Raw genomic sequence first — 12407 nt, 5'->3', positions numbered from 1 at the left:
CAAAATTAACTGGATGAGTAACAATACAATAAGTGGGGCATGTAGCTGGACTGTCTAGTGAATTAAGTACAAAACTTAATGCGAACGCCCATTTTATAATGTGTCGTCGACAGCATTATATTTATACCTGTAGTGGTATAAGAAAAAGACATATATGACCCGATGCTAGCAATAAGGCGTATCAACCAAATAAACAGAAATTTTGTTTTCAAATCATAGTTATCGAAGATAAATATATCTTTTATTTTTACTTATATATGAAAAAATTAAAAACGTTATCAGTTTTTTTTGTTTTCAAAAATCTCAACATTATAAATGTGATGACCTTCCAATTACAGTATAATACATTTTTGTAAAAAAATAAGCTTTTAAGAGTTTTTTTTATTAAAATTAGGCCCTAGGCCAATGTTTGTCAATTCATAACATAAACACGGCCCAAGTTTCAGGCATTCTCTATGTTAGGAGCAATAGAGTTGTTTTGCTTTAATACATCCTGCTTATACAAGCTTGATTTTTTCTTGAAGCCCGGGTGTTTTTTCACCTTAAGATCTTCACCCTTAATCATATAAACGTTCCCAGGTGCATCAGGAATGGTGAAATCAGCTGGGTTTCTATTGACGCTGCACACGTAAGGTCCAGAGATGCTCCTTGGAGGACAAGCAGAGACGTCGTTGTTGCACTGAGCTTTCTTCGTCTTCTGTTTCTTGGCGTTATCTGTCATGTGAAACTTCAGTGGTAGCATCATGGAATCTGATGCTCCAAGAAGCTGGAATTTCCCAGGCTCGCTGCTGCTGCTGCTTGTGAAGATCGGCTTACTGTTGTTGTAAACCGGCGCAAAGTTTTTGTCTTTCCTCTTGGGTTTCTTCTCCTGGTGATGGTTCCATGAAGCTTGGGGTGTGAAGACAGCGTTACCTGCAGAAATCTTTTCACTTTGAAACGAAATTGAAGATGTCCCAACTGGTGGAATGATTGAGAAATTCTCACGACATGGCTCAGGAGTTGCTGATGTTTTGCTATAGAGATCGAAAGGCCACTGCTTTGTGGAGTAGGCTGTCTGATTACAGTCCTCTGGTCGAGGTGCTGCAAATTCCTTGGACTGGTTACAAAAAGGCCTTTTCACAAAGTTAGTGTTCCGGCTCTGATCAACGGGAACGTTAGACCTTAGCCTCGGATCCATGAGGCTCAGTAGATGCATCGCTGGTATACTGCTTTCATTAGAATAAGTGTCCAATGGTCTGCTACTGACACCTTCAAAGCCAAGTTTTTGCTTCCCGTTATCACTAAAATTCAGGCTTAGAGTATTTGGATTACCAAGCTTTATTGGCTGATCCATGAACTTCTGCATACTGAGAGAAACTGGTTTATGAGCTGGTGATGATGTTAAGGAGGATGGCCAAACAGGATGGGAAGCTTCTCTAAACTGCTGCTGTTGAACACTCTGGCAAGTGTTACACGCACGTAATACCCGATATGAAGATGGAGATGGGTTCTGTTGATTAGCCATAGTTGTTGGCACATGACCAAGCCACTGAGAATTAGGCCCTAGTACACCAGAAAACTGGACGGAGCTTGGTTGTTTATCTCGAGTAAGAGGAGGATTCCCAACTCCGAAAGACACATTATAACTTGTCGGGAAACATTCCAAAGAGCTCTGCTTTCCGGTCATAAAATGTGCAGCATCGCTGTTCCTAGCGTTCTGACCAAGTGGTTTTGGCTGCCTTACTGTGTTGTCCATGCTGTTATCGTAGGTTTCATTGAGATCAATCAACAGAGCGTTCTTGGATACGCTTGTCGTTGCTTGCGATGGCTGTTTGTCCTCTTCTCTGTCAGGAAGACACCTTTCGTATTGGTTTTTAGCCATAAGCTCGACTATTTCCATGGGAATATCATCTATATGCTCAGATGTCTTGCATTGGCTTCTGTGTGCTACGGAAAGTTCCTGAACCGCAACTTCTTTGCCCTTTCCGTGTGCCAAGGAAAAATCCTGCCAAGTAAAAGCAAAACACTTTTTTAGCCTGACCCGTTAAGCAATCACAGCTGTTTGGAACAGTCACCAAATAGGAACAAACCAACAAGTATGCATATGACATGCAGTATGTGCTTTTGTTGCATATCTCAAGCATGTTCTTTTGACAACAGGATTCTAATATGGGAAAATTAATTCCATCACCAAATACTAGAAAACAAATAGTGAGTAAAGCATAAACAAGAATGGAAGAAAACAGAGGAGAAAACAACATGATGGCAAATTAAAATAGAACGATTGATCTAAATGCAATGTGAAGAACAATTTTCAACGGATGGTCCTTCAAAAAATTAACAAATATGATAACGTTGTACCTTTTGCAGAGCACAAGAAGTATCCGCAACTTCTGTAGAAGAGGTGTGTCTTATCTTATCATTCAGCGAAGATGATATAATGGTATCTCTGTTGCTGCTAAAGTTAACATTTACGCCAGTTCTTAAGCACCCATCAGCGTTGGTGGACTTAAAGGATGAACCAAAATTTTGAAAATGGTTTGTCCCAATACCTTTCAGCATTTCACGACCACCTTCCTTGTAATGCATTTCTTCTTGTAAAGGCAGCCTATCATTAAGCTGAGGAGTATACTTATTGAAATGCCCATCTGACGCCAAAAATTTGTCAAGTGAACTGTCGAGCCATTTCGAATTAAGAAAATCTCGAGTAGATTGGGGCATTGTATTTCTTGGAAAATTATCTGGCTTTCTCAGTTTAACCACATCATCCATGTCGTTACTAAAAGTAATAACAGTACTCGTCTTGTTATCTTTCATAGCTTTCCTCTTTCTTTTTTTGGCTAAACTGAGCTCTTTCTCTGTTCTCTCTGTATGCAGAGGACAAGGAACCAGCTCTTTCCCTGCAAATGAGGATTGAACATTACTGGCATAGTGATATGGATCCTTTTGTGAAGTTTCTGGAAAACAATCTTCGACAACTTGAAACTTTCTGTTTCTCTTCTTTCCCTTAATGATCTCTCTGTCAAATCCGCTGTCAGTAGATTCGTTCTCAACAATTGGTCTTGAATCTGCGCCAGAAACAGTATTATCTTCAGAGTCACAACTCTTGGAAGCGTTTTCAGATGTTTTGCCAATTGTGCTTAGTATCCTACTAGCGTAATTACTCATCTCAGCAGCATCTCCAGAATACTTTCTTTTTCTACCTCTAACCGATTCCCTTTTAGACAGAGCTTCTTTGTTTCCATTACTCAACAACTCACTGAGGAGACGAACCTTCCGAGTTTTCCTACGATGCAACCCAAGAAGGTTTCTACTTTCTGGTGACACGTTGTCACATTCACCCCGTTCTGTTGAAACATGAGTATACCTCTTGATTGTCTTATCAGGTGTATCATCAACCACACCAGCAATCTCAGATGACCCAAAAGCTGTCACTGTTTCCATAATTTCCCTTGAAAGGTTTGTTTTTTCTCTAGATCTCTTGCTGATTTGCTCTGGACTGGCAAGTTTGCGATTCTTGCTCTTAAGGGTTGAAGCATCCTTAGCTCCGCGCCGAACTTTCTTGAGCAATGTAGCTGCAAAGCTTACGAATGTTATACATCTGAGAACAAAAATCGCAGCTTTAAACTCAGAGTTGTATTATAGCCAAAATTACCTGTCCGAACATTATTTTTCTTCTCTTTCTTGTCGGTGACAATCAGCGAGTTTGGTTTTCTTTTACTCGGGATGGCTGAAGAGAGCACATCGAGCTTTGTCTCCCTAGAGTGTGATTGCAATCGACAATCTGAGAAAGAAAGCTCCAGTTTTTAAGTTTGAGATTAGCTAATACACATAAGAACATGAAACAATACTAGCAAGTCATGTGCTTTAGATGTTACCACTATCATTGTTTATCTCTTTGGCGTGGATATCTCTGATGCAGCTCGCACAACGCCACCATCTGGACTTATGAACTGGCAAAGAGGGAAGAGAATAGCTTTGGTCGTTCACTAACTCAACAGTATCTTCTGCAAATGGCCAGCATTTTCTATGGTCTCTCTCGCGGACCTCAGCTACAAATCCACTGCATAATTAAGAATATAAAACTCACTTCACTGAATTAAAGATCAAACAGTGACACAATAGAATCGTTGCTTACCGTATGGAGAAATGTTCGCATTTCCCCGCATTAACTTCATCGGCTAGATCTATGGATATTGAATTTATCTTGATGGAGGATCCCATAATGATTTTGTCTTCAAGGAGATTTACGCCACCTGGCTTCTCTCTTTCATCAGTACCATTGTACTAAAACAACAGCAGAAAGAACAAAAGAGTTACATTATAAGAAAACTGATCAATGTCATGTATAAATGTGATCAATGATCACTCCATTTCGCTCTCCACAAAACATCAAGCTCAAATAAAGGGATTAAAAGTGATGAAAGCCATGATCTTGAAGCATACATTATATTTCATGGATAAACACATTAGATAAGATCCCTTTGTCAAAACTTGAGTCCCAATGGCAATAAGGAACCCTAGCTAACTAGGTCTCTACATAAAATAATCAAGAGCAAAACCTTCACGAGAGCCGGATTCCATGTCAATTCCTCACCGAATTTAATTGTGTGGATCATATCCACGCAACATTGATCCATTGCAGATAAACAATAGATATAACTCCGACCTAAAATTAGGGTTTTCAGAGACACGGGGACCTCCTAAAGCTGCGACCTTAATTGAATGTCACCAGCAAATATCATCTATGGACCGATTTCAATAACCTCTTCTTCCAAAATTCCCACACCACAAAAAAAAAACCCCGAAAAATAATAATTTTATATGTTTAAAGTCATTTAGGGCTAGTAATCGAAATTAGCAAGTAATAGGACCAATTAATCGCATTCGCTAAATAAAGACAACCCGTCATTAATAAAGGATAGATTTTTACCACGGCTCGCGAGACGGACAATGAACAGTAAAGCATTAGCGAAAATGCCCTCAAAATTCAAAGTCAAGTCACAAGTCAAACTAAAACCCCTTTCCGATACGATTAGCTCATTTCTTAACCTCAAACACCATGAAACGACAGTAAGATTAGAGATTCAGGTCGGAAGCACGCACCTTGACAATCGGAGACGAAGAAAACAGACCCTCGTATGAAATCCAGCTCGATTCTCCACGGCGAGGGAAGAAAACTGTATCAGCAGATAGATAAGCTCGTGGAGAAGAAGATTATCGAAGGTGTCAGGATCGATTCCCTCGGAAATGAGTATAATTTGAGTGCGAATCTTAGAGAAACCCTAAGGCTTCACGCAAGATGAGAGAGAAGAGGGCTTTTTTATATTTTATTTTGCTGGTAGAGAGAGAGAGAGTGTGTGTGTGTCTCTTCGAGGGAAAAGAGAGAGAAAATAAGCTTTTGCCTTTTTATCCTTGAAATGAGGGTTTGGTATATATAAACAGAGGAATTTTATAAATCTATTCATTTAATAAGAAGCTCATCTGTGTAAGCAGTATAAAGCCATGTATCTGTAGATGCACACGGCAAAACGCGAAATAATATTATTTTGAAAAAACGAACAAATAAAAAAATTCATCTCTCATCAATTTTGTGTTGAAAGCAACTCCAAAAAAAAATAGGAAACTCATTTTGTTTGTTATAAATAAGATTCATATTTACGACTTGTGATCTACTGTTCTGTCTGATGCGACCGGTGAACGCACACAAAACCAATTATAATTTGACACGTGACAGTAATGCGCGGATCTTATTACAACAACGAAACCATACTGTTTATGGTTGTGTCCTAAAGAGTAAAACCCTAAGGCGCGTGTAGTTCAGGCAGCTCCCTTCCGTGTGTGTACCGCCGTGTAATATAGAGTTTGCCTCACACTTCGGATCCGAGAGGCTTCTAGGCACATAGGTGGAAAGACATTGGAGCGTGTATTGCACGCGATACGAAGAAGAGTGTGAGGAAGATAAAAATAAAATAAACCCTAAGATAAATTGTAATGTCGCCCTAGGAAAGCCCATTTTGGTAAATTAATGTTTATATAACCCTAATAACCTTTTCATCTTCACAAAGAGATGATTCACATAAAAAAATAATGTTGTTTATTCGTATTTTGCAATATTTGTTTCTTTATTTCAAGTGTATTTTTTGGGGTTGTAGTGGAATCATCACATTATGCCCCACCCATTGGGGATACGGGATACCCAGTGACATATAATGCATTTAAACACTTTTTTAGCAATATTTTTATCTCTACTCTCACTTATTTTATAAAACAATTTACTACTTTCTAGATATTGGCTCTACTTAGTACTTCTACTGTATTGAAGCATCAGTTTATACTATATCCATTAAAAGCTATGAGTACAAGTTTTCTCGGATTCTATATATAGCTGGCATTGTTTTTATGGAGGGGTATATATACCCCATTGTTTCATCCATCTATCTCTCATGTATTTATTTGTCCGGATCCTTTTGCTGATATAAGATCAATTTTGTTTGTTTGATGCCATTCATGGTGAGTTTCGAAGATTGTGACAGAATGATCCATTTCACACAATATTTTGAAACCTGGATATCGTAGCTTTCATCATTTTTTCCTAAGTTGAAAACTCATAATCAAATAGTGGGCACTTATACAGTCATGACCCTATCTTCGACCAATTATAATTTTTGATACGTGACTTTAAAAGCCCAGAATTTCTACTGGTCGAGTAACAGAGTAAAGTAAATATAAAAATCACTAAAAAGAAAGAAAAAAGATTGCATATTAATAAATATTTTTGTCGATATATATATTAACAAAAATTCATGCTCCATTATGCTCTCTTTTTTGTTCACACGTGCATATTATTGAGTTATCCATATATAGATAGGGAGAGATAGGTGTTGTGAACTGGTTGTGAGAGATAATGTGAGGGGAATGGCCACCACTAATGCATCATTAAAGACTTGCATGTGACACCCATATTCTCTTCACTCTTTGATTATTTGTTCTTCCGCACATCATACCAACATACATGCATAGATAATGTATATGCATATATACAGATATATATGCCTCTAGCATGTATGTTCGTATACGTGCTAAACCTAAACGCACCAGCACACAGACCTATACAGAATTTAGCCACTCGATCTGGATCTCTGTTTAGCTCGGCATGAGCTTGACCTCTTTCACCACAACTTCTGCGGCACAGCTTCTAGTTACGACGTCTAGTTATTCATACTACCGTACGTGTACCTCATCTTGAAAAAGAGGAACAATAGACTCCATAACTAGTTGTCTTCTCCGACAGGATATCATGTTTTAAGGCATTGATCATTTGATCGACAGGTACAAAATTCTTTCCAAAAGTACCAGGAAGCTCTTCGGTAACCTATTGTCGCTTTGGCTCTACAGATATTGATTTTTCACTCCAAAAAAGATTGTTTTCACCTTTTTAATCTGTTTTTGTTTGGCAAAGAGACGAAACATCATATGGAAAGTATACACTAATTAATTACACCAATAGAATTATTATATGTGGTTACTATCCGGGAAAAATATTTAAATAGATAACTTTGTCCTTCTCTACAGCCTTTCTCAAGTGCCTTTCATCTGAGCTCCACGTGTACTACTCTACAAGACCCGTAGGCCATAATCAGTGCCTTAATTGGTCCGTATTTATTGCTTAAACAAAAATTTAGGCCATGATTCTGTTAACACTAGTAAAAAATCTTGCTCGAGGAAGAGACGAGTGAGAATTTTAACGAGAATCAAAGGTTGATGAGTGCTGGTTGGTGGACATTTTTGTGATTGATCAGTTCTAGTGGGAACAAGGAAAGGGTTATAAGAGGTGCCATTGTCATACTTTAAATTCGGTTCAAGTCAATACCAGATACATTCATACATATCTAATTACATACGAATGAGCAACATCATTACATATTTACATGTTTAGTGTCGTTTTTTGTGTGTAATTTATAGTTTTGTTTGTAATGTTTAATTCTATATAGTATTGTATTTTTTCTTGATGATCGATTGAAAATTTTCAAGATTCTAAAACAAATGATGTCATTTGAAAGATATGATCATGAGTAGTAAATTTGTAAGGATAAGACATAATGTAAAACTAATTATTATTAATTAAGATATTGGAGCATGAGGAAGAAGCCATGTAGTATAAGTTGACATACGGTCGATCCGGATAAGTTCTATGATCGAGCAAGCGAGAAAACTCTAGTTTTGATGTTTAACTGAGTTAATCTTTTTTTTTTTTTTTTGGTTAGCATAACACAGATTATGCAGCTTTGAATCAATGTAATGATATATCGATGATACTAAACAAATCAGAAAGCTACATTACATCCTACATGTTCATGTCCTGCTTGTCGGAGTCGGGTTAAAAATAATATATTTTTTTAATAATATACGAATTAAGAAAATACTGTAAATATTTTAAAAAAGAAGTTTGAGCAAAAAAAAAAAAAACATTTATTGGGATTATTGGGACGCCTAAGGTTAAAACCCCTCAAATTTGTCCGACGGCGAATAAAAAGGGCGACCACCGTGGAAGTGGTTTGTGTCAATATCTCCGTTTGCTGTCGGAAAACTTTTCTCTGTCTCAAGAATGTCGTCCTCGAAGCGGAAGCGCGACGCCGAAACCGCCGGGGAAGAGATCCTGGACGGTGGAGAAAGTGCCGACGGTAGTGACAAGAGCAATACTGAGAACAGTTTCTTCGATATATATGGACCGGAGGTAAACACCTCCTCTGAAGCTTGCTTTATGATTTGATTTGATTGTGTTATGTTCAAGCTTATGCGCTTTATTGCTCAAAATTGTGCATCTGATTTTAGATTCCTCTTCTTGGCAGGCGAAAGCAGAGCTCGTTTTCAACAGCCCGGAAACAACACTTAACTTACAAGTAGGTTTCAAATGTCGTGACTTTTCTGAATTTGAGTTTTAGGTGGTGTAAGATTTGAGGAGTAATGTTTATATGGGTTTGAACAGGATATTCAGGGACTTGTGACATGGGTTCTTGCAGAAGGCTATATGCCCTCGTGGGTATTTATCAAGGTTTGACCAATTTTTGTTTGGGAACTTGTTGGATATGTGTTTATAATTGAGCTTGGAGCTGTCTTTTCTTCATATATGTAATTACAAATAGGTTGTCTTAAGTTCTGAAATTTAGATTTTTTTTGGGAAGTCTAAACAACATTCAAGGATATGGTTTTCAGAACACGCCTCTGATTCCAAAGGTTGTCATGCTCTACCTTCCTGGATTGGATGCTGCTTTATATTTATCACAGTCTAAAACACTTGCTAGTTTGAAATCATGTTGTGGCAATCCTATGGCGCTTTTAGCTTTGAGGTTGGTGTTAATTTTGGTGCTTCTCTTTACTTATGGCTTATTGAATACGATTATTTTTGGTAGCTGTGGGTAAAACATCTTTTGCTTTTCTTCTCATTGTGTTAGCTGTGTAGTTGATGAGATGAAGACAATCGATACGATCCTTACTTGCAAGAGTAAAAGAAAGAAAACTGTTACTAGTTCAGTGGAACCACCTCTCCTTGTATCTAAGCCAGGTAGTGGGCTTCTTATAACTGGATCTGATCAGTCTGTTTAGATTTCCAAATTTGGCATGTATTGTTTTGGGGGATTTCAGCCAATGATTCTTGATCGTTTTTAATTGTGAGTTCAATATCAAAAGTCATAACAGCTATGCATGGAAAAAAATCCGTTTTAGATTTTACAGTCCCTAACTAGATAACATCTTTTGCTTGTAGAAGCATGCAATCTGTTGGGGAAATCGTTCATTGAGCTCACAAAAGATATACCGTTCCCTGTTACATACTATACTCTAAGTCGAAAGGAAATGGAACAAAATGGATACATTTTTGAGACAGGTACGTGCTTCATCTATCTAATATTGATAGCTTAATCCTGTTTAAGATTGTTATCACATCGTTTGATAAATTTGTTTTCGTTATGCAGAGTTTACCTCTACACTTCCTGCACCATCAGGATCATGTCCCCATGAAATTTTGGCTCTTGATTGTGAGATGGTAAACAACTGTGTTCTTTAGCCTTCTATGATGTGTGATTTTGTGTCAAAACATGTAAAACAGTTTATCAAATCATCTTGTAAGCTTTTTTTTTTTCTTTGTAGAGCGACATATTAATTTTCTTTATGTTTCACCCTAGTGTATTACAAAGGATGGTTTGGAGTTGACTAGAGTGACGCTGGTGGATATCGAAGGACAGGTATATTCTTCCTTACTTCCTTAAGTTCGTTAGATCTCTTCTTTTCTGTTACTAAGTTTCCATGATCCTGCAGGTTCTATTAGATAAATTAGTCATGCCAACAAATCAAATTACTGATTACAATACAAGGTAAGCTATCCTGATATGCTTGGTTTGATTTGTATCACATACAAAGTTATAATAGTTTATGTTTCTTGTTCATTTCAAAAGGCATGCCTTAAAAAAACATGGTATCGGTATCGGATTGTAGGTATAGCGGAATAACAGCTCAGATGATGGAGGGAGTTACAACAACTATTAAAGATATTCAGGTTTCACGAGATACTTTAACTTTTATTACATACGGGTTAGGATGAATGGTCTAGCATAATTAGAGCCATTTGCTATGTTCAGGAAGAGTTCTTAAAGCTGGTTTTCAAAGAGACGGTATTAGTCGGACACTCCTTGGAAAATGACCTGTTTTCTCTGAAGATCTCTCACAATCTGGTGATTGACACTGCAGTACTATACAAGCATCCACGGGGTGGATCTTATAAAACTAAACTTCGAATTCTAGCAAAAAAGTTTCTTGCTAGAGAGATACAGATGTCTGAATCCGGACATGACAGCGTTGAGGATGCAAAAGCAGCCATGGATTTAGCACTATTGAAGATAAAATATGGCAAGAGATTCCTACTCTTATCCTCACTGTTTTAAATCTTGATTTTTTCTTCTGTACCTTTTTGAAGTGATTTTCTTTTTCTGGCTTCCTCTAGGACCTGACTTTGGTTCACCACCGGAAATGATAACAAAGAAGCTCCTCGCCATTTTGAATGAGAGCGGAAAAACCACTTCTATCGTCGACAATATTAACATCGTGAAGCGATATGCTTCTGAGTCATCAAATTCCATTCCAGTATCTTCTGACGACGAAGCACTTTCAAAGGCCATGAAGGAGGTAAAAACCTCTGAATCCATCCATGCCTTTATATTTTCTTTCCATCTTCCAACAATTTTAATTACATGTGTGTTTTATATGCTTCTAGGTAAAGAACAAACGGTCACAATTCGTTTGGACACAGTTCTCAGAACTGAATAAACATTTCCAGAGCAGAGCGGATGATCCACAGAAACTAAATTCAAGACTAGCAGAGATGATCTCATTGCTTACTTGTAGCAAGGACTCAGGCCTCAAGAAACGCCGCAAAAGCAAGGTTTCACTAGAAACGAAGGAAATCTTAAAGAAAATGGATGATAGAGTACACACTCTCTACGCTGCATTACCTACAAATGCAATGTTTATAGTTTGCACCGGACACGGAGACACATCCATTGTACACAGGTATGTAGCTCTCATATGTTACCATATGATATCTGGTGAGTGGTGACTCCATAGAAACAGTGTGACCTTGAATTGTTTGTTTATGATAATTTTTGGAAAACGAATCTCCTGTGAATTTGCGATCTGATTGGAATTGTTACTGTCTGTTTCTTGCTGGTGGGTATGAAGAGTACGGAAAATGCTTAGAGATGAGAAAGAAATAGAGTTTTCCCGTGAGAAAGTGGTGAAGGTTCTTGAAGAGCTTCAAGCACAAGCAGAAGTAGCTCTCTGTTTTGTAGGTATCAAGCAATAAGCTTACACACAGCAGCCAAATTTTCCTTGTATACCTTATGAGCACACAACAGACACTCATTCGCTTCAGCTCAGTATTTTTTTATATTTTTTGAGTGATTGATTTGTAACTTCTTAGGTATTTCTATTTATGGCAATTTTCATGTAGCGATTTTCATGTATTTACATGTAGCAATCTGCAGTTCTAAAGCAATTATGTGATTATTTTTTTTTTTCGGTCGAATCAATTAATGTGATTTAAATACGCTTTATTTACTAATTACCTTGTACACAAGATAAGTTGAGATTTTAGCTGATGTTTTAAGGTGGGATTTTTAGATTTTAATGATTTGAAAATTTAAACAAAATCACGTGATAATTAAAATCCTATATAATTTTTACTTCTCGTTAATTCTCGTTAATTGGAAATCCTATATAAATTTTACAATCCAAAATACACAAACAAATGAATATCCCTTACACGTGTGAAACAACCTGCCTATATCACTCAGAGTCTTCCTTTAGCGCCAAATTCCGCTCGTATCCTCAAGGAAACCTAGATGCCTAGATGGATCTTGATCGAACGATCCAAA

General features: G+C 37.4%; 2 protein-coding genes across 2 annotated transcripts; one reads left to right on the top strand and one right to left on the bottom strand.

Moving 5' to 3' along the window:
• Nucleotides 1-372: 372 nt before the first annotated feature.
• LOC18012173 (protein EMBRYONIC FLOWER 1) lies at nucleotides 373-5324 on the bottom strand. The gene is made up of 6 exons (XM_006394767.2): nucleotides 5086-5324; nucleotides 4118-4266; nucleotides 3858-4042; nucleotides 3635-3763; nucleotides 2341-3554; nucleotides 373-1984 (listed from the first exon to the last, which is right to left on the bottom strand). The coding sequence occupies exons 2-6, from the start codon at nucleotides 4201-4203 to the stop codon at nucleotides 443-445; spliced, it is 3156 nt and encodes a 1051-aa protein (XP_006394829.1). The 5' UTR covers nucleotides 4204-4266; nucleotides 5086-5324; the 3' UTR covers nucleotides 373-442.
• Nucleotides 5325-8462: 3138 nt separating this feature from the next.
• On the top strand, nucleotides 8463-12056 carry LOC18012291 (small RNA degrading nuclease 5). The gene is made up of 14 exons (XM_006394766.2): nucleotides 8463-8716; nucleotides 8832-8882; nucleotides 8969-9034; nucleotides 9196-9329; nucleotides 9435-9544; nucleotides 9746-9865; nucleotides 9954-10024; nucleotides 10164-10223; nucleotides 10297-10352; nucleotides 10474-10534; nucleotides 10617-10884; nucleotides 10979-11160; nucleotides 11249-11544; nucleotides 11713-12056. Exons 1-14 carry the CDS (start codon nucleotides 8588-8590, stop codon nucleotides 11834-11836), a joined length of 1728 nt encoding a protein of 575 aa, XP_006394828.1. The 5' UTR covers nucleotides 8463-8587; the 3' UTR covers nucleotides 11837-12056.
• Nucleotides 12057-12407: the final 351 nt, after the last annotated feature.

This window comes from Eutrema salsugineum, unplaced genomic scaffold (genome assembly GCF_000478725.1).
Source record: "Eutrema salsugineum unplaced genomic scaffold, Eutsalg1_0 scaffold_6, whole genome shotgun sequence".
NCBI lineage: Eukaryota > Viridiplantae > Streptophyta > Magnoliopsida > Brassicales > Brassicaceae > Eutrema > Eutrema salsugineum.
This window is presented reverse-complemented; position numbering and strand designations above follow the sequence as displayed.

Bases quoted from the DNA above. Each gene is read 5' to 3' on its own strand.
- LOC18012173 (XM_006394767.2), bottom strand. From the start codon at position 4,203: ATGGGATCCTCCATCAAGATAAATTCAATATCCATAGATCTAGCCGAT. The intron at 3,764-3,857 runs GTAACATCTAAA...TTTCTTTCTCAG, and splicing joins AGAGATAAACAATGATAGTG to ATTGTCGATTGCAATCACAC. The intron at 3,555-3,634 runs GTAATTTTGGCT...TAAGCTTTGCAG, and splicing joins GAAAAATAATGTTCGGACAG to CTACATTGCTCAAGAAAGTT.
- LOC18012291 (XM_006394766.2), top strand. From the start codon at position 8,588: ATGTCGTCCTCGAAGCGGAAGCGCGACGCCGAAACCGCCGGGGAAGAG. The intron at 8,717-8,831 runs GTAAACACCTCC...TCTTCTTGGCAG, and splicing joins TCGATATATATGGACCGGAG to GCGAAAGCAGAGCTCGTTTT. The intron at 9,545-9,745 runs GTAGTGGGCTTC...TTTTGCTTGTAG, and splicing joins TCTCCTTGTATCTAAGCCAG to AAGCATGCAATCTGTTGGGG.